Below are 25,966 nucleotides of genomic sequence, written 5' to 3'. Positions count from 1 at the left end.
TCTCTCTCTTCTCTCTCTCTCTCTCGCTCTCCTCCCTGCGTGAAACACCCTCACCTTCGCCCTCGCCTGCGCCCTCGACCGTCCTCACAGCTGCAGGGCTTTTCTCTTTCTCTTTCTCTTTCTTCTTCTTCTTCTTCTTCCTCCTCTTCCTCCTCGCTTGAGCCTCGCTGGCCCTCTCGCTGTCCCCGTCGGCCCTTTTACCCCGACTGTACCCACGGCAAGATCCGCTCTTGGTCGCCTTTTTCTTAGTTCCCTCGCCTGCAGCCCTGCGTCGACAAAGACCCTCGCCGGAATACGATCGTCGCCGTTGCTGCAAAGACGCTTCCTTCTTCCGTCTCCTATCTTCCTCTTATTCCTACGCCCTCTTCTCTGTCCAGATGGTCCAGTGCGCCTCCGTCGAACCGCCTGTCTGTTGACTCGATCGTCGCATATAACTCTGCTATTTTTATATACATTTACCTATATATATTATATTATATTCATTCCTGTGCTGCTCTGCGCCGGCCCTCCTCTGGCTTGGCTGCGTGAGAGCCGGTGACAGCCAGACCCTTCGAGCTCGCGGTTCACCATGAGCTCGTTCTTTGGCAAGTTCAGAGGCAATGGAGTACGTCGGAGCTCCCTTGAGGACACCGCAGCTTTTGCATTTTTTAAAAAAAAAGTGACATCATTTTTTTGCTGATTATCGACTCTCTCTCTTTTCTCTTTTGCTTTTATCCAGGCCAACAGCACCTCCGCCAACGGTACCGCAGCCTCGAAGAAGGACTCGGCTCCCTTGCCCAAGACACCGCTCCAGAAACTCCTCTCGGACGCCGGACCGCTCAAAAGTGATGGCAGTGACAAGTTCTTTGGCATGGAGAATGTAAGCAGGCCCCTTCATACTTTCATACTTTTCATCAAATATTAGCGAAGTGGTACTGACATGTTCTTCTAGGCCCCATTCGCCAACACATGGTTAGTCAGGGACCTTCTCTTCTCTTTGGGATATAATAATGTCTTTCCTAACAGGCCTTACCTCTCACAGCTACTGCAATTCTATCCTCCAATGTCTATATTACTCCGCCCCCTTCAGAGAGTCCGTCATAAACTACCCCCAGCGCTCTCCGCCAGAGTCGCTCAAACACGCACTCTCCACCAACTTCAAGTACCCGGACCCAGACATCTCGCTCGAAGAAGCACTGCTCCAGACCAAGCTCAAGCAGCAGCAGCTCGCCACCAGCAATGGAGTCAGACCAACACTTAACCCGCAGAACCAGATCCCAAAGGCAGAGGACAAGGACTCACCAGAGTACAAGAAGAAGGTCGCCATGCATACCCTGCCCGTCCTCGAGACAACCGACAATTCTCAAAACTACGGCATGCAGGAGTCCCTCTTTACCTCGCTAAAGGACATATTCGAGTCCATAGCGGCCAGCGAGGAACGCGTCGGTGTTGTCAGACCACAGCACTTCCTCGACGTCCTACGGCGGGAAAACGAGATGTTCAGAACGGCCATGCACCAGGACGCCCACGAGTTTCTGAACCTGCTGCTCAACGAAGTCGTCAACAATGTCGAGGCCGAGGCAAACAGGACGTCCATGCTCGAAGCAGATGCCGACTCAGAGTCAAGCACCGCAACCTCAACCTCCGTCGCAACTACACTGGCTACCTCTGTCGGCGGCAGCGCAAAGTCCCCCTACAGCACTCGCTGGGTCCACGAGCTGTTCGAGGGGAAACTCACCTCCGAAACAGAGTGTCTTACCTGTGAAAAGAAATCCCAGCGTGACGAGGCATTCCTTGATCTCTCCGTCGACCTGGAACAGCACTCCTCCGTAACCTCATGTCTGCGGAAATTCTCGCAGGAAGAGATGCTCTGCGAACGCAACAAGTTTCACTGTGATAACTGCGGTGGCCTGCAGGAAGCTGAAAAGAGAATGAAGATAAAGCGGCTACCCAGGATATTGGCTCTGCACCTGAAACGCTTCAAGTACACCGAAGACCAGCAAAGGTTACAGAAGCTGTTCCATCGTGTCGTCTACCCTTACTACCTACGACTCTTCAATACCACCGACGATGCCGAGGACCCGGACCGCCTGTACGAGCTCTATGCCGTTGTCGTGCACATCGGCGGCGGGCCCTACCATGGCCACTATGTAGCTATCATAAAAACCGAAGACAGAGGCTGGCTGCTGTTCGATGACGAGATGGTCGAACCCGTCGACAAAAGCTATGTGCGCAATTTCTTCGGTGATAAGCCGGGCCAGGCTTGTGCATATGTCTTGTTCTACCAGGAGACTACCTTCGAGGCCATGCAGCGCGAGCTGCAGAGTGACGAGCGCATGTCTGCCGCTTCAAAGTCCCAGGATGCGGATCTGGCACCCTTGGCGGCTCTGGACTTGAAAACTACCGGAAATCAGCCAATCCCAACACCGCCCCAGGATATCAGTCGGGTTCGCAGTGCCATACCCCAGCTCCCTACAACGACAGACAACTCAACCGCAGGCTCATACAACCCCATCAAACTGATACCCAGCGCACCGCAGTTGTCGAATATAGGTGATGCCCCGCCAACCGCCCTCCCTACCACGGCAGCCAATTCACAACCAGCCACTGCACCTACGCCATCGTACAACAAACTGCCCATCTCTCTACCTCGTATCCCTCTGATGTCTCGAACTCCTGACCGAGCCGCTGAAATCCAGTCCAAAAAGGAACGAGCTCGTGAAGAAAAGGACCGCAAGGCCCAGGAGAAAGAAACCCAGAAGCAGAAGCGCAAGGAACAGGAGAAAGCAGAGGCCCGTCTGAGAGAACTGGCGAAGAAGGAAGAACAGCAGATCAAATCCGCCCTCGACGCAAGTAAACTTACGGCTAAAGAGGAGAAAAAGAGACTGTCCTCTGAGAAGAAAAGGTTGTCCTCTGAGGGTGCATCTGACAGTGCCAATGGTAACGGTAGCACCAATGCTAATGGGAATGGAAATACCAATGGAATCGCCAATGGCTTCACGAACGGCATCAACGGAATCGCAGGCGGACTGGGCAGACTCAAACTTGGCAGCCGAACACTCAGCTACAGCAGAAAACACAAAGACAACAAGGACAACAAGGACAAAGTGCCAGCCCTACCTACTGCTTCTGCTTCTGCCATGAACGGCAACCCTACTGCTTCAGACATCACTATCACGCCCAAAAACTTCCAACCACGGGAACTCGATACCTCATCCAGCGCAATCAACGATGCAGCTAACCAGCCTCCCGCTTCAGGCTCTGCTTCCGGGTCTGGAACGGGTGAGCAGCCCCATCTAGCATCCAGAGTCCTCGCGCAGGCTGAGCAGGAGGATTTTTCCTCTCAGCAGCAACAGTCGCAGATCACTTCGCTGCCCCAACCACCCCCTACTCCATCTCCGCCGAAACAACCCACCCCCCGACGAAGCAGGTTCAGCCTCCGCAAAAAGTCATTCAGTGTGCTGTAACTCGATACTTCACACCTAGCTCCTGTGCCCTTCTTTTACTTACCCGTCTGCCTCTCGCTTGAATCGTCAAATCATCTTCGCATCTGTACCACATATCTGAGTTTGCCATATACTACATACCCTCATACATACACTGGTTGGTTGGCTGGCTTTCATCGGCGTCTCATCTTTTTTCTTCATCTTTTCTTCATCTTTCCTATCTTTTCCTACTCATTTACGCGGAGTCGCTGGTTATCACATCACCTCGTTTTTTCCCTTCTAGCCGACCATCTTTCTCTTCCCTGCATATATTTGCCGCGACTTATCCATACCTCTCCGCCTCTTTGGATTGTATATAGAGCCCTACACTTCCCTCGCTTTTAACGTGCCATGTAACCCCGTCCATCATTCCCTTTCTACCTCACGATCTACAGCCTGATACCAAACCAAAGACGATTTAAATGCCATTTCCCATTCTTTACACTGTCCAGAGAAAGACAGGTGTCCTTCTTCCGTTCAATTTTCACTTGTTGGCATCAGATCGTTCGTTTCCACTACCTTTCTTTTTTTTTTTCCTGCGCGTCTACATATACAGTATGGCATGCCAGATTTTGACTGATGGAAAAAATTAAGAACAGAACTGATCACTTGCAAGAGAAAAGTGTGTTGATGTTGATGTTGATGTTGATGTTCATGTTCAATATAGCCCGGTACATGGCTAACTATGCATCGCTAATGAAATGTTAAATGTTAATATGATTGATTGATTAGATTCACTGGCCTGGGGCTAGGTTTATTCTCCAATTTATCTTTCTCTTATGCTTCGCTTTGCTTCCTATCCCCTCACTAAGTCACTACCATTGTATCCGTATCATTTTAATATTTTGATTGAGAGATGACCCTGTGCCAGCTGGGCGTCACTACCGCTGACCTTCTTCAGCGGAGGTTGGGACACTGCTCCGATGCCCTTCCAGCAGCCATGACGGTGCGCAATGTCTGGAAGTGGGTGCGGTGTCAGGCGGGAAAGAAGGTAAGTATCATATATAAAAAACGCCAAACATCGATTCAAATCATTATAACTCCATAAGCAAGAATCATCCCAGAACCAACTCGTAGAATATAACCAGCATATTTATAGCGATTAGCGGGACTATTATCACGAACGGTCAGAACAAAATTCCCCACAAAGGTATGTATGTATGTCTATGTGTGGCAGACGTACTCCTCATAACTGTCCGAACACTAGCGATTAAATCGGCGGATTTCGCTTTTATGCTTGTGTTATCGTGTGTTGCTCCGAACCCTGCATCGTACTGTGTTCGACTCCAGCCGACTTTTATCAGAGTAGTTAGCATTGTCACTTCTGCAGGATAAGAGGTAAGGCAAGGGGGGTATGGGTATGGGCATTCGATGGCGGCTGGCGGGGGCGATTTACTTCGTGCTAGGAAGCGATCTTCCGATAATATTGCAATGGCGTTTATTATAAGTATTACCACTATAGATTAGACAGATAAGCTTGTAAGTCTCCTGGTTTCATGCAGATTTCTTGGAGGTGTGTGCGTTGCATTGGTATAGATAGATAGGGTACTACTTGACAGACAGCGGAGAGAAAGAGCGCATACCTTGAAATAGTTTCCCGAGGCCAAAGAAGAACATTTTGAAGATTTTATTGCGAGAAATCACTTTACGTCCAGAGCCCTGGTTTCCGGAGAGTAGAGAGCGCAGCGCAAAGAGTCGACTTCGTTGCGGCCTTGCAAGTTGATATCGATTGATAACCTCGAACGTTGTTGGAAGCTGGAGCTTTCACGTGACTGTGCTTTCGCAACCCCTTCCAGGGCTGCAAACTAACTACATGCTGATCGATCCCAATGTCAACACACCAGACAAGTTAACAATTCCATCCTGATACCCTTAATAACTTTGATGTGAATTGGTCGGTGTTTAAAAATCGTCTATTCTTTGAGTGCCAGATGATATGCAGAATCTGATATTCGTGTTTACGCTGGCAGTCAGCTGCATCATTGGCACCGCTTACCTTTGGCTATCCCCTTTTACCAAGGTTGAGGAGTCGTTTAATATCCAGGCAGCCCATGACATATTAAAGTACGGAGTGCCCTCAGTCGGTAACCCGCTGCCCGTCCTCAACCAATATGATCATGTTAGCTTCCCTGGATCCGTCCCCAGGACGTTCGTTGGCGCTGTCATTCTAGCTGGCATTGCTCAGCCGGTGATACGCGTAACTGGCGCTGATCCTCAAGCCATAGGTTGGTTTCAATACCCTTTGCATATATACATGTATTATGCTAACATACCTATTAGTACGCGGCGTGCTATGGTTCATTAATTTCCTCGCTTTGGGAGGGTTTGCTCGTGCGCTTAGCAGGTCATTTGGACTGACTACTGGGATATGGTACCTCTTGTTCCAAGGTAGTCAGTTCCATATCATGTACTATGCTTCGAGGACACTTCCGAATATGTTCGCGTTACCTATCAGTATGCACATCCCTTGTCCTGCTCTCATCTTATATAACTCTTTTTTTTTGTCTATCTATTTATCAATGAGCAATAGCTACCTTTACCTATACCCTTCTCGTGGCCTGTCTACACGCGTCATCTAGTGAGCGTATAAGCAGGAATTATCGATTATCGCTCTACCTGCTCACCATTGCAGGGGTAATTTTCCGGTCTGAAATCGCAGTCTTACTAGGCACAACTACGATATATCTCTGGGCTCAGGGGCGGATAGGGTTACGTCGAGAAATAATTCCAGCAGGCATTGGCGGTATTTTGGTTGGTCTAACCATTACCGTACTGATCGATTCTTTCTTTTGGCAGAAGTTTCCCCTCTGGCCTGAATTGGCTGGTTTTGCATATAATGTTCTTCAGGGGAAGGCTTCAAACTGGGGTACCGACCCGTGGTATCATTACTTGACTAATGCCCTGCCTCGTCTTCTTTTAAACCCGTTGGTATACCTTGTGTGTATCCCTATTGCTTGTCTGACCCATCCGCTCCGTCAAGCTGCCCGGTCCGTCGTCATTCCGCTCGTCAGCTTTATTGCGGTAATGAGTCTTCAGCCGCATAAGGAATGGCGTTTTATCATCTACACAATTCCGCCGTTGACTGGCGTTGCTTCCCTTGGAGCATCCTACGTCTGGACTCGTCGAGCGAAATCCATCCTTTACTGCCTCCTTTCCCTCTCCCTTGTCCTTTCAACCTTGGTTTCGTTCGCGATCTCATTCCTTATCCTTCTACCTATTTCCATGGCCAACTACCCAGGCGGAGCAGCCATGAAGCAAGTGCATGTTCTCGCCCATAACACTCAACCAGTCATTACCGTCCACATGGACACATTAACATGCCAAACCGGAGCAACTCATTTCTTGGAAATGCCAATTCCCAGGTCCCCAATGATCTATCTCCCTGGCTCGAACGATGGTAGCTTTCCCGAACTCAAAGCCGGAGAGTCCAGATGGATATATGACAAGACAGAAAGCGAAATTGAAAAGAGAAACTCTGAATTTTGGGGTCATATTGATTATGCCCTTGTTGAAGACGAGTCGGTTCTCCGTGGAATGGGTAATTGGAGGCTTATTGATAACGCTTATGGATATGATGGGATCCGCATTGTTCGGCCAGGTACTGATAACTGCTACGCGTGTGGTGTCGAGACTATGATCTTGCGGACATTCTTTGGGGATACAGGAGTTGATTATTGGGAATCGTTCAAGGCGGGTGCAAGGAAACATATTACACGTGGCTGGTGGGTTGAAGCTCGGTTGGCCCCAAAGATCAGGATCATGAAACATATCAGATGAATGTTCTCAACACCATTCTGAAGAATATTCTTTATATCTATATGTACTACCGGGTGTATCACTTCATGGAGACATCATTATTAAAGGGCGACGGATTATTGTATTATATAGACCAAGTGAGAGCAGCAACTTGGGGGTATGTTAGGAAAATTCGATCTCAGCACACAGGGAATCATGACTGTTGGTGCAAGGCGTCTAGCCTTTTCTCTAAATCTTTAACCCAAGGGCCCATGACTTCCATGTTCCCTTTCATTGTCTCTTCACTTTCCTTGACCTTTTCCTCCATGGCTTTGAGCCCCTCCCTCCATTGATCTATTTCTTTCTTCATATCAGCCTGACGTTGTTCTAACGCATCAAGGTCCTGGTTAGCCGTTGCAGCTCCGGCATGTATAGCACGTAAAGAACGTAATCGTTCTAATACAGCAGGAAGCAAGGGATGCAAGGAGGTAATGGTGGGCAGGGTTTGGTATAATGCTTGTATCTTGGCAGTTTGTTCAGATGCAGCAGCATCTGATTCTACTGCTGCGGAGGTAGAAAGTGTAGGATCCATGAAAGGCTGCGGTTCGTCAGACGTTGCAGCAGCAATACGGGCAGAAAAGGCTGCTCGAGCTGCATCGGTTGCTCTCTGTCGGGCAGTGGTAAGTGCTTCCGCATCAGCAGTGAGTTTGCGGATTTTGCTGCTCAATGCTTCAATGTGTGGAGTTGTCGTTACCGATAAGGGCCCAGATGGCCGATCGGTATGTGTCGATTGGTTAGCAGTAAGAGTGCTGCTGAGTGTCGAGAGCTGGGAAGAAAGATGGTTGAGTGATGGTAGAATAGGCTGAATGTCCATGTCTGAAGGGTCGTCTGGTGATACTGGTACAGGTGTGTTCTTCAACCCCAGTGCAGCTTCTAGCAGTGCGAGCCGTGCGTCGAAAGATGCCGCTTGCGATAGAATTGAGGCGTTAGGGCTGGGCTGGGAAGCGGAAGACCCATCAGCACCTACAGGCCCCTGGTCTAAAGCACGTTGGCCGTTGTATACGTCTGTAGAGAGTTTATGGGATAACGCGGCCTCTGCCGTGGGACCGGTTCCTTTGGAAGAAGTGTAGAGGGTATCCAAAGTCCGGCTAAGCTCCAAGATTCCTTCATCATGGTCACCATGTGCCTCACCTTCCTCTGCTTCTGCATCGCCATCCCTTTGGGATTTCCTGCTGGCAAGCTCTTCTTTTAGTTCTTCAGTCTCCCTTCGAAGTCGAGCGAGCTTTCTCTCAAGGGTTTCGTCCTCTTCGTCACTAAGGTCTCCAAGTACCAACTCTACCCTATTCTGCCGTCCCGGGCCCCTTATCGTTCGGTAGGATTTCTTCTTGGATGCAATGCTATCCGAGAAGTCCACGTCTTTGGCATCGACTCGAACAGGCTCGAAATGTGAACGAGCTTCATCAACTCGTAATCTACGGCCATCGATCTCTGGGTTTGAAGACTGTTCCGGATCGAAGGGCGAAGAGGAGCGTACCGTTGTGGCCTAATATATTCTTCTATCAGCATGTAAATCTCCAGAGTCCACATTAGCCGCGAGTAGGCATTACCGGTAGCGTAGAAGCGTCTGTCAATTCGGGGGTTTCATAGATATCAGGAGCAAGGTCCTTATCACACCAGGTGTTAGCAAACGGCGGTCACCCCTAGGCGGTATTTCTCATAGAGGCACATACCAGGTCAGGAAGTCCAGCGTATTTCTTATTAAACGCCATTTCAGCTGTTTTCTTAGTCCCCGTCTCGCTTCTTGTCGATGCTGCTGACGCTCTCCATCCTTCTCTTCACCTTCATCTTCACCTTCACCTTCACCTTCAAATCTCCCTCCACCGGGCGCGCCATGTTTGTATCACGTGACGGTTCACACCTTAAATCGACTTCCCTCAACGTTCCAAGTCGAGATGGAAGTTTCCAACCTCCCACAGCGAATTCCCGGCCGCACAGGCTCGCTATGCCTGCACTCTCTACGATGGAGAAGGCAGCGGTAGTAGGATTGAACTAAGACATGCAGTTTCGATAGGCCAAATGATGACTTACTCCCATCTCCTCGATGACTTTATTCACTAACCAATAGTAGGATGGCATCTACAGTTAGGGCTTGCCCTCTTCACAAGCCGTGGGAAAGACCCCCGAAAATGCGAGACAACAAACATAAACTCTCGGGAGATTCCAAAAGGGGTTCAGCAGGCTCCCATTCCCATGGCTCTTATTTCCGCACTAATAATTGCGCCTACAAACAGCTCCGGGGGGGGGGGACGGGCTATAGAACTGCTACTAATGCTGTGGACGGGAAGTTTCCGGGGCACATCAAAACGCTGGGGCTGAGGATGGGGGATTACATGTGCTTGCCACAACGGAGTGCTGCTTGTTCCAGCCGACCCCGTTTTACTCGTGGAAGGGCGTCAAACGAAGCTCAGCGATTTGTGGGTGGTGGCAGTCAACTTTCGTTCCTGGATTTAGAAACGATTTGCCGGCACCCTTGGCGGAGCTCTTCCCCACGTTCAATGCCGTCACTTGCACATGATAAATAGTGCGCAAGTCGGAAGTTTCCAGCTATTCCGAGGTTTACCGTCTCCATCACATTTTACGGAGTAACCAACTAGTTAATTCAAACGACTCTTTTAAAAAGGAGTTTCTTCAACAGCCGTTCCTCTTCTCACCATCAGCATATTCTTCTTCTTCTGTTACTCATATCTGGATCGCAAGTCTGCTCTCTCGACATTCATCTTCGTCCCCCGCACTTATATTTGTCCATTACATCACATTATCAAAATGGCCGCTCCAAAGGAAGCTAATGTTCACAACCTGAGTGGAAGATGGACTATGGTAAGTCAAGGAGCCTCTGCAGAGCCCAAGGTCCTTTGGAAGAACTGGATTATATAGGCAGCTTAAACAAAAGAGACAACATATGGGCCTGATATCTCCATTCTGTTGCCTCTGATTCAATATGCGGGGTCTAACAGACGACTAGGATAGTTCGCTCTCCGACAGCACCGACCCAACCCTACAGCTTGTACGTTATATGTTTCCCCCTAGACATTACATATGCGACATTTATTTACAAGGCTATAGCAAGGAATCTCATGGTTCACCCGTAAGGCCATCGGCCTAGCCACTATCACCCTACACATCAAGGAGTACACTGAAGAGGATATTGTCCATATCGATATTGCGCAGACCCTGACTGGCGGAATCTCTGGTACCACCGAGAAGCGTGAGCTCGGCTGGAACGTCAGGGAGCACACCGATCACATTTTCGGCTCCGTCAAGGGCCAGACTCGCTTCGTTAGCTCTAAGAAAGATGGCTCCAAGACTGTTCCTGACCTTGAGATACAGACCAAGGTTGGAAAGGAGGAGGAAGATGCTGGTGTCGCCAAGTTTTTCAACGGAGACGTCCTAGCTGACGGATCTGCGTCTGACGGCTGGGTTGTTGATGAGAGTGAGGGAAGCGAGCCATTCTTGCAGAGCTGGGTTGAGAGTGTTGACAACGGCTGGACTGCCGAACAGGTAAGGCAACTCCTTCAGTATATTCAGTTATTCACAACTAACGTTTTCTAAGGTCTGGGGTTTCGAAGTGATCAACGGCGCACGATACTACACTCGCCGTATCGTCGTTGCCAAGAACGGCGTCTGCAGCAAAGTCAGACTTGTCTATGGTTATCTCGGCCAAGAGGAGTAATTTATGGCCGATTATGTGTGTCGAAAGCCTTTGCATTTCAGAGCCCATCTCTGCACAGCCTGTAGAGTTTCTGCATACATACCCGCTCATAGACTAGATGCGACTTGGCTATCTACCTGCCCATTTATCCATGATATCACTATCTTTTGCTTTCAGCCCTTGGAATGGTTGGATTCTGAGTAGGAATTGTCTACGGATAATTCTTTTTTTTGAATAGTTAGTTTGGAATGTAATTCATGCCAATACCAAGTTTATATCCCCTAGATTTATGCCATACTCAAATAAGTCCTCAGCTTTTGAATGCCCTGTTTATAAGTAAGAGATTATTTCTTTAGTATTATTTCTGGCTATCTCACACTATACTTGCCAGGCTAGCACAAGACATGAGAAAGACGGAGATCTCACGGCGAAGGATGCGCCAAGACGGGCATGCGACCTCAATAATTAACTAACTGCTCAGTGTTGCCAACCTCAGCTGAAGTTTTAGCAGTCAACTACGGAGTACAACCAGACTATATCAACGACGTGCTTCATGAGAACAGGCCAGTGTAAATTATGGGATCCAAGTCACCAGAAGGTCATCGTCAGGGGCCAAATGGTAAACCAAAAGAAACCCCTGCTGCCGTGCTCGCGCTGTTACTAATGTTGGAGTAGAACCGCCCACCGGTAGTGTGGCTGCTATTATCAACCCTCCCAAACCAGCTGCCGCAAGTGGACTTGTTCAAGGCGTGCTTGACGGAGATGATGACGATGAGGAAGGGGACAATGATGACCATCAAAATATCGGAACTGACCTGAAGTCCGGTAGCCAGCCGAACAATGGTAAATGAACTAGACTTTTGTACCTACCTAACACTGCTAATTTTTTTCATCATAACTAGATGGCAAGAAGAGAAAAAGAAAGAACAACGAGAAGAAAAAGAAGAAGACGGCAAAGGGGCAACAGACAACTCCCCCACGAGTGCCGCTACCCAGCATCTTTCATGATCAGCGATACCCAGAGGGCGAGATTGTCGAATATGCCGCTTGCAATGACAACCTTCAACGCACAACTGCAGAAGAACTTCGTCATCGGGCTGCTATCAAAAACATGAACGACGAGTTTCTGACTGACTATCGCCAAGCTGCTGAAGTTCATCGTCAGGTCCGTCAGTACGTACAGTCAATCACGAAGCCTGGTGTTTCACTGAGCGAGCTTGCACATGAGATTGAGACTGGTGTTCGCGCACTTACTGGTCACGAAGGAATTGAAACTGGCGATGCTTTAAAAGCTGGCCTAGCATTCCCAACCGGGCTCTGCCTCAATAATGTGGCTGCTCACTGGACCCCTAATCCTGGGGCCAAAGAGGTTATCCTCCAGCATGATGATGTCTTGAAAATAGACTTTGGAGTTCATGTCAATGGAAGAATTGTAGACAGCGCCTTTACTATGGCTTCTAACCCTGTTTACGATAATCTACTTACAGCCGTGAAAGCAGCTACCAATACCGGACTCAAGGTATCTCCTATAGGGCCTATTTATACTCTTCTGTGACCTGTATAGTACTAACCATAATGTAGGAAGCTGGTATTGATGCTCGAATTGATCATATTAGTGGAGAAATCCAAGAAGTGATGGAAAGTTATGAAGTTGAAATCAATGGGAAGGTCATTCCTGTGAAGGCCCTTCGTAGTCTTACTGGTCATAACATTCTGCGCTACAAGATCCATGGCGAAAAGCAAGTCCCCTTTGTCAGGTCAAAGACCACCCAACGCATGGAAGAAGGTGATGTCTTTGCTATTGAGACTTTTGGAAGTACTGGAAAGGGCTATACCCGGGATGAAGTCGGGGTATATGGTTACGGGCTCAACGAACATGCTAGCACTGCTGGTCTTCATTATGCATCTGCCAAGTCACTGTTGAAGACCATCCGTGAGAATTTCGGAACGCTGGTATTTTCTAGGCGATATCTTGAGCATATGGGGGTGAAGAACTATCATCTTGGTATGAGGTCGCTCATTTCAAATGATATCGTAGAATGCTATGCACCGCTCGTTGATGTTCCAGGGTCATATGTTGCGCAGTTCGAACATGTAAGTGCACTTCCTCCTTACATGGTTTGATACGCTAACCCATTGTTTAAATAGACCGTTCTACTCAGGTCCAACTGTAAGGAGGTGATTTCTCGGGGGGAGGACTACTAGGTGAAATCCCAATAAACGTAGGACGGGTTGATTTCTCTTTGAATTTTGAAGGTTCCCCTTGTTTCAACAGACAAGAGGTGAACAATTTGGTATCGCATTCAACATTCTTTACAACATAGTTAATCGTGTCAAACAAACGCTCATTTTATCTCCAAACATTATCAAGGCACAAGCTACTACTAAACATATAATTTCTGGATCATATCGTGGTAACGTTGCGTATTCCAGCTACGAGGCTGAGAGTCGATTTGGTATGCTGGTCGAGGATGTCTAAACTAGAAATGGGCGACAATCTATGACGAAAAGAAGAAGTTTATGTTATCCGCGAACATGTAAAAGGACAGGGCTAGAACTGGGTGTATGTGTCTTTTCTTTCTCGTTTTCTTGTTCTTTTTATACGAAAGGAAATCAATTAACTGTGGGTGGGCATGACAACGCTTGCCTTGTTGCTGATTGCGTCCTCACTTCTCCACAAGCTGGTGACGGTCTTCTGCTGGGTATAGAACTGGAGGCCAGGCTTGCCGTAGAACGTGTTTGCTCCGCCACCAGCGATACTCTTCTTGTTTCCAGTGAAGCTGAACATTGGGAGTGGGACAGGGATGGGGCTGTAGTAGGAATATTAGTTAAATACTTAATGTGATTTGCAATTTTGTTTAGCGGGAAGACACTTACACGTTGATACCAAGCTGGCCAGCCTCGATCTGGCGCTGGAACTTGGTGGCAGTTGGGCCGGAGCGGGTGAAAACGGCAGCACCGTTGCCGTACTCGTTCGCGTTAATAAGTTCGATAGCCTCGTCGAGGGTATCAACTTCGAGACAGACAAGGACCGGGCCGAAGATCTCCTCCTTGTAGCAGGTCATGTGTGGCTTGACGCCAGTGATAATGGTTGGGCCAACCCAGTTACCGTTGGGGTACTTCTCGGGCTTGTAGCCACGGCCATCGAGGAGGATGGTAGCGCCCTCCTTCTCAGCGGTCGCAATGATATCCTCGATTCTCTTCTTGCTCTCGGGGCTGATGACGGGACCGAGATCAGCTCCCTCCTCGAATCCACCGTCGACCTTGAGGGCGCGAGCACGCTCAGCGATCTCAGGAAGCCATTCCTTGGTCTCACCGATCATGACCAAGGTGCTAAGGGCCATGCATCTCTGGCCAGCAGCACCGAAAGCAGCACCTGCAATGGCGTTCAGGGCATGATTCTTGTTGGCATCGGGAAGGACGGCACAGTGGTTCTTGGCACCAAGGTTGGCCTGAACACGCTTGCCGTTGGCAGAGCCACGGGTGAAGATGTATTCACCAGCGCGGTTGCTTCCAACAAAGCTGATAGCCTTGATCTCAGGGGCATCTAGGATGAAGTCGACAGTCTTGGCAGATCCGTGGATGATGTTGATGACACCCTTGGGGAAGCCGGCTTCCCTGGCAAGCTCGGCAAGGATCATAGCCGCACCGGGGTCACGCTCAGATGGCTTCATGACAAGAGTGTTACCAGTCATGGTAGCAATTGGGATACACCATAGCGGAATCATAGCAGGAAAGTCTATCTGGCGTTAGCAACTATACTATTGAACAGATTCATAGTGAGAGAGGCAAGCATATGTATGGGGACACCTACTGAATGGGCAAATGGCGGAGACGACACCCAATGGCTCTCTATAGCTTCGGGTCTCCATATCCTTGGCAACCTCGAGCACCTCACCGGTCATCTGGGTGGTGATACCGCAGGCGGTCTCGGCTACCTGCAGACCACGGAGAACATCTCCCTTAGCGTCGGCAAAAGTCTTACCCTGCTCAAGGGTGATGCTAGCAGCAAGACGGTCCCAATTGGCACGAATCAAGTTGACAAACTTGAACATGATCTGCTGCCTGGCCATGATGCTGGTGGCCTTCCAAGCCGGGAACGCAGCCTGGGCACTGGCAACGGCAGCTTTCATCTCTTCCTCGGTGCTTTGGGGAACACGAGTAACCAGGTTGTTGGTAGCAGGATCGAACAGGTCAATCCATGTCTCTGCGCGAGAAGCAGTGAACTCGTTGTCGATGAAGTTGGTGGTGTCGATGGGGGAGGCAATGCGTTCGTGGGACTGGGGGAATGAGGTAGCCGTTGATGCTGCGGAGGTGGTTGAGGCAGTTGCAGCGGCAGCGGGCTTGAGCTGCTGAGCCGTGGCGTGCAGTCTGCGGATAGCTGTAGCTGAGCTATTCCTGGACGAGGCCATCATGGATGTGCTGCTGGTGGTGCTGCCGGTACGGGCTGCTGTGGTGAGAGAGCGGGCAAGGGAGCTGCGGGGAGAAGCAGCAGCCAGGGAGCGCTGGAACGCAGTCAAACGGGTGGCAGCTCTGGAGGCCATGATTGCAGGCTATGTCACTATCTCTGTCGTCGTCGTCGTCGTCGTCTCGGAGCTGGAGCTGGAGCTGAGCAGGGAGAGAGGGGAGGCGTTGACTGGGATGAGACGAAGATGCAGCAGTTGGAAGTCGGAGTCGTTAGTTGCGGCGCCAGCAGCTTAGGCTTTCTGGAGTTGCCGCCGGCGCTAGCAAGTTCCTCGGGTAAGCGGTTTGTGCCGGCTTTATTGGACCAATCAGCAACGCCGCTACAGGACCGGACGAGTATTATGTAAGCTCATATATGGTATTTGCTATGGAGATGGAGATAATAGAGATATAGAGATAGGTATAAATACTTTACAGAGCATCAACTCGCGGCCTGGTGCATAGAAGGATTATGTTTCTAGATGACGCGAAACGGAAGCCCGTCTATCCAGCCCTGCCCTTTCCACATCCTTTGGGATTTTAGCTGCAGCAGAAAAAGGGAACCTGGATGCCCCCGACTTGTTCAATAAGAAATACTTTCTTCCCCCTTTTTTCCATATGGCAAATGTAAAGGATGCAAAGACGCCAGCTGCAATAACGGTATAAAAGAGGTAAAGTATAAGAAAGACAAGGAAAGAAGAAAGGAAAAAGGCGTAAAAGGGAATTCGTTCTTTTTCTCTTGCGCGTCATGTCACTTGAGTCGCATCGCGGGTGAGCCGGCGGGCATTGCTTGCTGTGCTGAGGTCAGTTGTATGCTGATATTTATGTTGATTTATTTGTCAGTGACTTCTTCTAGCCTGACTTTGCAGCGCGCTTCTTTGCCTCTCCCTGACCGCTGTCGGCACCAGAGGCGGTGACGGCCTCCGTGGTCTTCTCCTTCTCGGTCTTCTCGGCCGTCTTTCCGGTGCTCTTGGCTGGTGGGGCAGGGGATGAGAGGCCGAACATGCCAATGATTATAAGAAGGGAAGCGAGAATGGCACCAATGGCGCCGCCGACCTCAGGAACAGCCTGGAGAGCGGCGATGGGGTCATCCTGAGCGAGAGAGATGAAACGGTCAATCTTAGCGCGGACATAGCCAATTGGGTCTTGGGTGAATGAGATGTCGGTCTCATCGTCGATTTGAGGGCTAAGCTTGGGCTTGCTGGCTTCTTCCTCAGCCTCCTCGATGGGGCGCTTAATGTCGTAGGTTTCGGCCTTGAATTTTTCCGCATCTTCGATGGAGTGACCAATGTAGATGTTGTCGAAGAGGATGTCGTTTTGCATGGTCCAGATCTCAAAGCCGATCTACAACATTGTTAGTTTCGTGAACAATATTAGGGGAAACGTCTAAACAAGTTATAACTTACAGCGCCCATGGGCTCGAAGTTAGAAGGAGTCTTGTCCTCGAAGTAGTTGGGGTTGGGGATCTTTCTTGGAGCCCAGACTCCCTTGTAGGCAGGGTTATCAATCAGAGGAGCAGACCACTTGCCCTTATAAGCTGGGTTTCGGATCATCGGGGGCTCCCACTTGCCACATCCAGAGCCCTCCTCACACTTGGGGTTGGGGACTGTTGGGGCGATCCAGTCACCGTCTTCTTCGTCGTCCCAATCCTCTGGTTTGACAGCCTCAGGGTCGGGAATGGTAGTTGGCTCGTCATCCAACCAGTCAGCTGGCTTGGTGGCCTCGGTGTCGACAATCTCGAAGGGAGCGTCTTCATCCCAATCCTCAGGCTTCTTAGCTTCTGGGTCAGGGATCTTCTCTTCGTCAACCCAGTCGGCAGGCTTGGTGTCCTTCTCGTCATCAATTTCCTTTGGAGGGTTAACTGGAGGAGCAAAGTCCTCGAGGAGGGTGCCGTTCTTGAGGGGTTCTCCGTCAATGCGGATCTGGAAGGTCTGGTCTGGGTTGACAATGAGAGTATACAAGCTGGTGAGCTTGGTAACCTTAACCGCCGGAGGGGCCTTGAGGTGCTTCTCCTCATATTCGCCGGTCTTGGGGTTCTTGTGCTTGAAGATGAAATGAACCTGGAAATTGAATTAGATACCATGTTTCAGGAGGTATGGTTCAATAGTAATATATACCTTGTTGGTAGCTCCACATCGGTCGGGACCAAACATAATGACGTAGGGGGATGCATTGGAGAATTCATCAGAATGAAGCTTCTTGTTCTCTTGTAGGAGCTTCATGTATGCGCCTCCACAGCTCAATGAGTCTAGGATATGTCAGTTACAAGCTCAACTAAGGTAGCTTCATGTGCAAATTACATACTCTGCAGCTTAACCTCGTACTGGACAACAAGAGTCTTGCCCTTGTTGTCAATCTTCTTAGGGAACTTGGCAGATATAGCATGATGGGCAGCTGGGTTCTTGACAACAAGACCCTTATCGCCTTCGATGCCCTTGAAGACGGTTGGCTCCTCCACCGACCATTCACCAACGTAGGCCCATTCTTCATCAGATTTCGCATCCTCCTTCTTAGCATGGGAGACGGACCATCGGGAATCCCATTTGTCGGTGAATTGTTCGAGGAACGGAGCTTTGATAGTGGTAGGCTATCATATTAAGTTAGAATGCTCGCACAGTAACAAAAGTGTGTTTTGAGGAGCGAAAACGTACAACAAAGGTAGGCCTCTCAATGGAAGAAGTCTCCTTCTTTTCTGCCACTGGCTCCTCGTCAGCGCCGTGGGCAGAGCCCACAAGCACTATTGACGAGAGCAGCAAGGACGCGAGCTGGGCGTTGAGACGCATTGCGATCGGGTCCTTAGAGCTATGTACTCAGTAAACAAAACGAGACAACTCCGTCAACTTGTATTAAGAGCGTCAAGAGGATGGAAACAGGCTGGCAACAGCAGCAGGTCAACGAGCAAAGAGAGAGAGACGGACAAGGAGAAGAAGAAGAGAAGAGAGGACACGAAGGTCGAAACGAGGTTGACCTGGGGAGGTTATATAAAGTCAAACCGTGCCGCTTGAAAGGTGGCCTCTTTCACTTTTGCCGACAGAACGGCTTACTGCCACGCATCTTGGTGTGAATCATAGCGGTGCGTGGGCGTAGACTAGGTATCCTGTGCGTGCGCATAGCGGGCCGTTACCGCGCGGTCCTATATTTACCCGCTTATTACTAATATTTTAGTCATCATATTCATCCCACCTGAAACTCACTTTTTGTCCCGCTTGAAAGGCCGCAGAAGACGAGGAAGACGGTGAAGACGACGGAGTAGGAAGGTAACAGGACACTGTGGAGGAAGAGAATCGCTCAATTGGACGCAGACAAGCTGCTTCTTGGTGGCTTCACTTGAGATTCTGAAGATACCCAGCGAAAATGGCCGATAACAAGCCAGAGCAGTCCCTCCAGGGGGAAAACAATGACCATCTCGTTCAGTCGGACGACCCTCAGCATCCGGCAAACTTGATCCCAGAGATGTGCAAGAACTTTTACAGCCTAGGATGGGTTACTGGTACCGGTGGTGGAGTATGCGGTTCACTAAAACAGACTGCCCATCAAGCTGTTTTCTAGCTAACCCTGCGTACTAGACCTCCATCCGTCGTGGTGAACACATCTTCATTGCTCCCTCTGGCGTGCAAAAGGAGCTCATCAAGCCCAATGAGATCTTCGTCCTTTCCTACCCGACTCCCAAGTACCCTCCGTCGGCCCGTAAATATATCCGCAAGCCTTCTGCTTTGAACCCATCTGCCTGTACACCTCTCTTCCTCGCCGCCTTCGATCGCGGCGCCGGCTGCTGCATTCACACTCATTCGCAATGGGCCGTGCTAGTCACCTTGCTTGTTGAACGAGAAAAGGGCAAGTCCGGCTGTTTTGAGATTAGCAACATCGAGCAGATCAAGGGAATTCCCAGAGGTAAAGGTAAAGGCATGCTGGGTTTCTTTGACACACTTAAGATTCCGATTATCGAGAATACCGCATTTGAAGAGGACTTGACCGAGAGTTTGGAGAAGGCCATGGAGGAATATCCCGATACCTACGCCGTTCTAGTCCGGAGGCATGGAATGTAAGTGGCATCACCCTATAGCTCGTGACAATCCAGATCAAACTAAGTTGAATTCCATAGATACGTCTGGGGCGATACTCCTGCCAAGGCAAAGACTCAGTGCGAGAGTCTAGATTATCTCTTCCAACTGGCTGTTCAGATGCATTCTCTCGGCCTGCCGTGGGTCGTTAATGAATCAGCATAGATAGTAAAATAGACGGTTGACGTGAGTTGCTAGACATGAACATAGCCTGATAGTTTATCCAGTACATATTTCTAATGAGCCAGTACCTAATCTCTTGAAACAAACAGTTGGGCTTTGATAGTTTGAAAAGAGGGTCGTAATTTATATCCATGTGGTAATGATATTACCTGTAATTTTACCAAACTTACACCACTTTCGTCATGGTTAGGCAAACAGCTTTCTTACTTCCAGAGAGCTTTCCAGCCAGCGCAGAAACATCTCGGACTCCCTCCTTGCTTGTTATCACAGCCAGACAACTCCCCCCTTCGCCAGTACTAAGAAGCAGTCCTCAGACTAGCCTGCTGGCCATGGATTTGGAGGGCAGTGACTCTCCATGGGGCGGTATATTCGAACACCATTCCAAAACCTCCACTTGCCGACGTTGCAATGACATGGGCTGACAGTTCTGACTGACAGATGTTCCCTCCCACTCCAAGGCCAACGACGGAAAAGAGCCAGGTACGGCCTTGTTTTATCGCATTCGGACAGATGTCAACCTGAATTGATCTGCGTTTGCTGACTATACCTAGCTAAAGAGACCCAGCCAGCCGCCGAGCAGTCGTCGACATCACTCTCAGTTCCTCAGTCACCACCGACCGCACGAGGTCCCCGAGCACCCCGTAAGGTCAGCGCGCAGGTAGTCAAGCTAGAACCTGCTGGAGATGTTCTTGATCCTCTCGGGCCTTTGGGCGAGACATCCTCGTTCTCAGCTGCAGATGCTCAGACACAGGACCAGCGACCTGCGCCCCCGCGCAAGGAGTCGTTTACATCTCGGAGTGCTCGGCCTACCTCATCAGCGTCGCAAACATCTAGCGCCGCAGGTGTGACAACGCTGATGGAATCTGTTGATCTTGATGAAGACGGTCCTTCTGCGCGGGCAAAGGGACCTCCGCCTGTCCAGCCGGCACCCGCTTCGTCAACTGCAGATAAACGACAAAATCAAAGTATCAGCGTTGAACAGGCTGCGAAGCCATCGTTCTACATTACCGTTGGAGATCCACATAAAGTCGGAGATATCACCAGCAGTCATATAGTCTACCAAGTTAGGACGAAGGTGAGGACCCGTGTCTGTCTTTATTACGCTCATCCATCGTGCAGCTAACTGACAGTCCTACGTAGACAACTTCAAAGGCATATATACGACCTGAATTTACGGTCACCAGACGATACCGAGACTTTCTATGGCTGTACAACTCTTTACATTCCAACAACCCTGGAATCGTTGTACCGCCTCCTCCGGAGAAGCAGGCAGTCGGGAGATTCGATACTAACTTCGTCGAGTCCAGACGAGCAGCATTGGAGCGTATGCTCAACAAAATTGCCGCCCATCCTACATTACAACACGATGGGGATCTCAAGATATTCCTAGAGAGCGAGTCATTTACCATGGATGTAAAGAATAAGGAAAACCGCGAACCTGATCTCGGCCAGAGTAAGGGCATGTTCAGCTCTCTCGGAATATCCGTTGGAGGCGGTGGAAAGTTTATAGAGCATGACGACGTATGTTTCCCCTCAATCTATGTTTACCTACTTGTTTTGATACTTACTTTCAACTAGTGGTTCCATGATCGAAAAATCTACTTGGACGCTCTTGAGACTCAGCTAAGAGCTCTATTAAAGGCTATTGATACCGTTGTAGCCCAGCGTAAAAATCTTGCTGAAGCTGCCAGTGACTTTTCAACGTCTCTTCACTCTCTTGCAAGCGTTGAACTCTCTCCTGCTCTCTCCGGCCCTCTTGATGGCCTTGCCGAAGTTCAGCTTCGGATTCGTGAACTCTACGAGCGTCAGGCGCAACAGGACGTCCTGACACTTGGTATCACCATGGATGAATACATTCGACTCATTGGAAGTGTTAAGACCGCATTTACCCAACGTCAGAAATCGTACCATTCATGGCATGCAGCCGAGTCTGACTTGCAGAAGAAGAAGAACACGCGGGATAAACTGCTCAGGCAGGGCAAGTCGCAGCAAGATCGGTTGAATCAAGCGCACGCGGAGGTCGCGGATGCGGAGAAGAGAGTTCATCAATCGAGATTACTGTTCGAAGATTTGGGGAGAGTAATGCGGAATGAGCTGGAAAGATTTGAAAGGGAAAAGGTCGAAGATTTCAAGTCTGGAGTAGAAACATTTTTGGAGAGCGCCGTTGAAGCTCAGAAGGAGGTTCGTATATTCATCACCATTTACCTTCATGTTTTTTCAGACATTACGCTAACTTGGTCGTTTAGCTCATCGAACTATGGGAAACATTCCTCCTCCAGCTTGATGCCGATGAAGATCCAGCTGCTGCTCATAGTTCTGTTGCTGCTCCCCCTTCTGAAGGCAATGGGCCAAGCCACCAGCCCTCAGAAAGCAACAGTACATCTAGAGACCAAGACGAGGCCTAAAATATACAGGACCACTAGCATATCTTTCTCAAAATCTGAATTAGGGTGCTGATCTTGACATTATACCACTTTCCTATATTTTTTTTATAAGAAAAGATGCCTATCTCTGCACAGATCCTTTAATATCGTATCATCTTTCCTTTGATGATGAACCCTACCTTGTTTAAACTAGCTCCGGAGATGAATTATGCCTTATGCTACCGCTTGCTTCCTTCTTTCCCCTTTTGGCTCGTACAGGAGGAGTTTCTTGCGGATATTTATTGTTGTCTGAGTATCAAGTGATGGGAAGTCGGGTTAAATAGCAGTGAATTCTATAGTTCAAGTCCCCGAGTATCAGTGCACCTTTATAGCAATTGAAGTAACCACGAACCAGTTGGCTCAAGAATATCGTATAGTTTTTCTCTCCCAAAGTGTATAATATAATAATATAGTACAATATTGTTCTCGCCCTGCTTTATGCCATACTAGCAATAGGAGGTAAAATACAAAAAAGCATATAAACATCTCGCCAATCTAACACCGCCTCATCGTATCCCATTTACTTCTTCTTTGATCCAGAAGAAGGGTTTTCTTGCCCAAATGAACTAATCAAGTCCAACAAACTATCCTCGTCCTCTTCTTCAAACTCAGATTCCACAACCTTCTCCTTCTCAGGTGTCTTAGCCGTCTGTTGAGGCGTAGCTGCAGTCCCAACTTCGGCACTGGCAAGATCCTCGGCGGCAGCTGCATCCTCTGCAGAGATTTTCGTAGTAGAGTCCCATCCTCGTCCATACCTGCTTCTAAAAGCAGCTAATCGACCTGCCTCGTCGTCTTCAAGATTTAGCAGTTTTTCACTGCTGGGGTTCCATAGCAGGGCATTGCGGGAGTCGCGTGTAGATCGGTAGACAGCTTGAGGAGATGTGGTACGGTGGGTAAATGTGCTTCCATCAGAGAGTGCGATGAGTTGTGTGAATGTATAAGGTCTCTTAGGACGGCGGAGGAGCGTTGCGTTTCTGCATTGAGTGCAAATGAATGTGGTGGATGATGAGGCGGCTTTTGAACCCGCTCGGAGAACGGGGGCGTGAAAAGACATGGCTTTGTTCGCTAATAAGGATTGTTCGTAAAGATTGAGGGACTAAGCCCTGTCAATTGCGCGGGTTATGGCTTTTTGGTGGTGGATTTGCGAAATTTGAAGATTGTTGAAGATTCGATCGCGAAGATTGAAGCTGTTCACGATAAATTTTGATTACGTCAGCATTTTTTTTTTCTCCCTTGTGTTCGGTAGCTTGACCAAAAGCTTTGCCAGTTTTTTATTTCGTCAGGAACAAGGAAAATGAGCATTTTAATACCCGGAGGAGCATGAGGGAGGGCAGCTGGATGATTTGAATGATGCAACCGGATACCGGGAGACGAATTTCACAGCTAGTCAATTGGGAAGATGCTCCCCTTCTCTCGGCCATGGGGCCAGGGACTCCCGATACTTCAAGCTACCTATAACACCACCATAAGAGCGAGCGCAATCCCACCGTTCCACACCCTCTCTCGCAGATACTACGGGGGCATAGTACGAGCAATTGTGTCGAAACATGTTGAGAGCATTTCCGATACCCTCAGCCCAGTCCTACCACCCAACCTACGAAAGCGAGCTGATCACATAAAGTCCGAGAGCACCTACAGAGCAAACAGCTCACATATACCGAATACCAACAAGACAAAGCCAATTGAGCTAGAGGACGATGTCTCGACTACAGAAAGTGGGAGGGGACTTGATGCTGAGATGGATATCCAGACTGAAGTCCGGCGGTTGATGAGACTAGTACCTCATCCCGTTGCGATAGTTACTTCGACTGACCCTAATTCTCCGCCCTCTTCTGCGTTTAGGGGCATGACGGTGTCTTCATTCAATACAGTAACATTGAGCCCAAAGCCAGTGATATCGTTTAACGTCAAATTACCATCAGAGACGTACAACGCCATCCGTTTCTCGTCCCGGTTCCTCGTCCATCTACTCTCTCCTACGGAGGCTATGGCAAGATTGGCTCTGGAGTTTTCAAAAGGATATGAAAACGTAGCTAGAAATAAGGATGAGCAGCAAGCTTCCTTTTTTCGATTCACTGCTCCCAGTGATGTTGAAGCGTCACCTTCTCTCCAGAGTGGTGAGCCGCCACGTTTGGTGATAAATGGAGTGAAAGCCGGGGAAGATGGTCGTTTCCCATTTATATTCGAGTGCCAGTGCCTACCGCAGACCACGCGAATTGGAGACCATGTGGTCATATTCGGAACGGTTGTGAATGTCCTTTCGGATCAGGCTGTGAATTTAAACACTGCCCATTCAGCGAGGGAACTGTGCCTTTCATATGCTGACACCAGATTCTGGGAGATGGGTGATGTGATCTTACCTTCCTCCCCGTCTAAGTAAGGAAGGGAATCGAAGTATCTTTTCTGTATATTAGCGTTCATAATATTACTTATATGGTGGTCTGGGTAGGCGTTCAGAGCACGCGTTGGGTTGGTTATATGGAATATAAGGTCCCCCTAGTGCATTCATGCCATGTGGATATTTCTCAACCCTTTTTAACATTCTCTCCTGACGAGAACTACCCGTGAAAAGCGAGAAAATAAAAAAGGAGAACCAGTAAGGTCAGGGGGTGTTCAGTGCTCAGCGTGATACTGGCATCATCCCTGAAGAATCAGCCGTTGGGAGCGCGAGCGACAAAGGTAGTGCCTGCTAATTAAACTGGTGCTACCTCGCCTTCGGCTTGCCACCTGCTCATTACGCTTTAAGACGGGATAATGTTGACGGCTTCTCTGAATAAAGTGCCGAACATACTTTCATTGAAGAGAATAGCCGCCCCAGATCAATAATGAAATCAACCAACCAACAGATTCAACACGAAGGAAACTAAAAGGAGCATGGTGCAGAAGCCATAAAAGGCAGTTAGTATCTTGCATGGATTGTTTCCAAGTTTCTCCGTGACTGGTGGGTTCGCAAAGGATGGGCGGAGGGATGGAGCCCAACCCCGGGATAACACCAGGTCCATGCATGCAGTGCTACATCAATACGTAAGGGTGTCTGTCTATCGGTTTGCCTTCCCAACAACGCCGCTGGTACGTCAGCAGTTGATCGCCAGAAGACGACAAGTAGACATGTAAGTAAGTATGTGAGCAGGAGAAATAATGTGAGCAGTCCCGAACTCTGCATCCGAGAGGTGGTATAATTTGTGGGGAGAGCACATGCAGGAGAAAAATATACGCTTCATCTCGAATCGGAGACCGTTACTTCAGGATGCATGAGTGAAAGTGGCGTGTATGCTGTCATCCTGTACGGCGGATGTGTTGTCTCTGCTGGATCCGATGACTCCTGGCTCTCGACAGTCGATTCTTGAACTACGGAGTACTTCTTCCACTCTGTGTGACTTCTTTGATATTTCGACTTTCTTGTCGCCGTCACTTTTCTCTTCCCTGTCACTCGAAGTATCTGCAGCTGAGATAAGCAGATCGATGCTTCCACGTGATGCCGATCTGCCCGGGCTCGGGCCAAGGAGCCTAAGCTTTCTAGTTTTTTCCCCTAGGGCCGCGCGGGGAGGTAGAGAGGAAGAGGAAGAGCTGGAGAGGACGGACGAGGTGAGATTGGGGGGAGAGCGTAGAGTAGAGAGCGGGCAGACGAGCAGAAAAGGGGTCAGGGCGCGCTGTAGAACATGAACAGGGGAGAGCAGGGGGCGCTGCGAAGGAGTAAGGAGCAGGAGTCAAGTAGCAGAAGAGCCTCCCGGCGCATCCGCCTCTGCCTAGCCAAAAAGCTGAAGGAAGAAGCGGGAAGTGTGTCATCCTCCTACTTCTGACACTGCAGCAAAAAGGAGTCAGCTCGGCCAGAGGGACAACGGGCCAGGGTGAAAGCAACTGGTCCCCCCCAATTCGGCCCCTTGGACAGAGCAACGGCGCTCTCCTCCCGCCGCCGCCGCTTCTCATCTCGCCTCACTCGCCTTGTTT

At 49.3% G+C, this 25,966-nt stretch overlaps 11 protein-coding genes across 11 annotated transcripts; 7 read left to right on the top strand and 4 right to left on the bottom strand.

Annotated features, from left to right (window-relative positions):
* Window positions 1-718: 718 nt before the first annotated feature.
* Window positions 719-3,446, top strand: TRV_01651 (ubiquitin C-terminal hydrolase CreB; the record flags this gene model as incomplete). The annotated part of the gene is made up of 2 exons (XM_003024172.1): window positions 719-859; window positions 957-3,446. Coding segments are annotated over 2 exons (2,631 nt in total), but the record flags the coding sequence as incomplete, so codon positions are not given.
* Window positions 3,447-6,488: 3,042 nt separating this feature from the next.
* TRV_01650 (alpha-1,6-mannosyltransferase subunit (Ecm39), putative) lies at window positions 6,489-7,241 on the top strand (the record flags this gene model as incomplete). Its single annotated transcript, XM_003024171.1, has 1 exon — window positions 6,489-7,241. The coding sequence occupies one exon, from the start codon at window positions 6,489-6,491 to the stop codon at window positions 7,239-7,241; it is 753 nt and encodes a 250-aa protein (XP_003024217.1).
* Window positions 7,242-7,413: 172 nt separating this feature from the next.
* On the bottom strand, window positions 7,414-8,968 carry TRV_01649 (uncharacterized protein; the record flags this gene model as incomplete). Its single annotated transcript, XM_003024170.1, has 2 exons — window positions 7,414-8,742; window positions 8,930-8,968. 2 exons carry the CDS (start codon window positions 8,966-8,968, stop codon window positions 7,414-7,416), a joined length of 1,368 nt encoding a protein of 455 aa, XP_003024216.1.
* A 1,054-nt stretch (window positions 8,969-10,022) lies between these two features.
* Window positions 10,023-10,929, top strand: TRV_01648 (uncharacterized protein; the record flags this gene model as incomplete). Its single annotated transcript, XM_003024169.1, has 4 exons — window positions 10,023-10,076; window positions 10,222-10,263; window positions 10,323-10,757; window positions 10,810-10,929. The coding sequence occupies 4 exons, from the start codon at window positions 10,023-10,025 to the stop codon at window positions 10,927-10,929; spliced, it is 651 nt and encodes a 216-aa protein (XP_003024215.1).
* Window positions 10,930-11,484: 555 nt separating this feature from the next.
* On the top strand, window positions 11,485-13,387 carry TRV_01647 (uncharacterized protein; the record flags this gene model as incomplete). Its single annotated transcript, XM_003024168.1, has 5 exons — window positions 11,485-11,527; window positions 11,584-11,751; window positions 11,811-12,427; window positions 12,490-13,002; window positions 13,184-13,387. 5 exons carry the CDS (start codon window positions 11,485-11,487, stop codon window positions 13,385-13,387), a joined length of 1,545 nt encoding a protein of 514 aa, XP_003024214.1.
* A 138-nt stretch (window positions 13,388-13,525) lies between these two features.
* Window positions 13,526-15,452, bottom strand: TRV_01646 (uncharacterized protein; the record flags this gene model as incomplete). The annotated part of the gene is made up of 3 exons (XM_003024167.1): window positions 13,526-13,718; window positions 13,786-14,647; window positions 14,723-15,452. 3 exons carry the CDS (start codon window positions 15,450-15,452, stop codon window positions 13,526-13,528), a joined length of 1,785 nt encoding a protein of 594 aa, XP_003024213.1.
* Window positions 15,453-15,821: 369 nt separating this feature from the next.
* TRV_01645 (uncharacterized protein) lies at window positions 15,822-18,134 on the bottom strand (the record flags this gene model as incomplete). Its single annotated transcript, XM_003024166.1, has 6 exons — window positions 15,822-16,089; window positions 16,214-16,695; window positions 16,758-17,411; window positions 17,469-17,599; window positions 17,656-17,938; window positions 18,003-18,134. The coding sequence occupies 6 exons, from the start codon at window positions 18,132-18,134 to the stop codon at window positions 15,822-15,824; spliced, it is 1,950 nt and encodes a 649-aa protein (XP_003024212.1).
* A 571-nt stretch (window positions 18,135-18,705) lies between these two features.
* Window positions 18,706-19,577, top strand: TRV_01644 (uncharacterized protein; the record flags this gene model as incomplete). Its single annotated transcript, XM_003024165.1, has 3 exons — window positions 18,706-18,855; window positions 18,918-19,393; window positions 19,454-19,577. 3 exons carry the CDS (start codon window positions 18,706-18,708, stop codon window positions 19,575-19,577), a joined length of 750 nt encoding a protein of 249 aa, XP_003024211.1.
* A 200-nt stretch (window positions 19,578-19,777) lies between these two features.
* TRV_01643 (uncharacterized protein) lies at window positions 19,778-22,000 on the top strand (the record flags this gene model as incomplete). The annotated part of the gene is made up of 5 exons (XM_003024164.1): window positions 19,778-19,958; window positions 20,147-20,670; window positions 20,736-21,116; window positions 21,174-21,776; window positions 21,842-22,000. The coding sequence occupies 5 exons, from the start codon at window positions 19,778-19,780 to the stop codon at window positions 21,998-22,000; spliced, it is 1,848 nt and encodes a 615-aa protein (XP_003024210.1).
* A 538-nt stretch (window positions 22,001-22,538) lies between these two features.
* TRV_01642 (uncharacterized protein) lies at window positions 22,539-23,072 on the bottom strand (the record flags this gene model as incomplete). Its single annotated transcript, XM_003024163.1, has 1 exon — window positions 22,539-23,072. One exon carries the CDS (start codon window positions 23,070-23,072, stop codon window positions 22,539-22,541), a length of 534 nt encoding a protein of 177 aa, XP_003024209.1.
* A 345-nt stretch (window positions 23,073-23,417) lies between these two features.
* Window positions 23,418-24,398, top strand: TRV_01641 (putative oxidoreductase; the record flags this gene model as incomplete). The annotated part of the gene is made up of 1 exon (XM_003024162.1): window positions 23,418-24,398. The coding sequence occupies one exon, from the start codon at window positions 23,418-23,420 to the stop codon at window positions 24,396-24,398; it is 981 nt and encodes a 326-aa protein (XP_003024208.1).
* Window positions 24,399-25,966: the final 1,568 nt, after the last annotated feature.

Source organism: Trichophyton verrucosum, assembly GCF_000151505.1.
Source record: "Trichophyton verrucosum HKI 0517 chromosome Unknown contig00123_1.f1.exp, whole genome shotgun sequence".
NCBI classification, from domain to species: Eukaryota; Fungi; Ascomycota; class Eurotiomycetes; order Onygenales; family Arthrodermataceae; genus Trichophyton; species Trichophyton verrucosum.
This window is presented reverse-complemented; position numbering and strand designations above follow the sequence as displayed.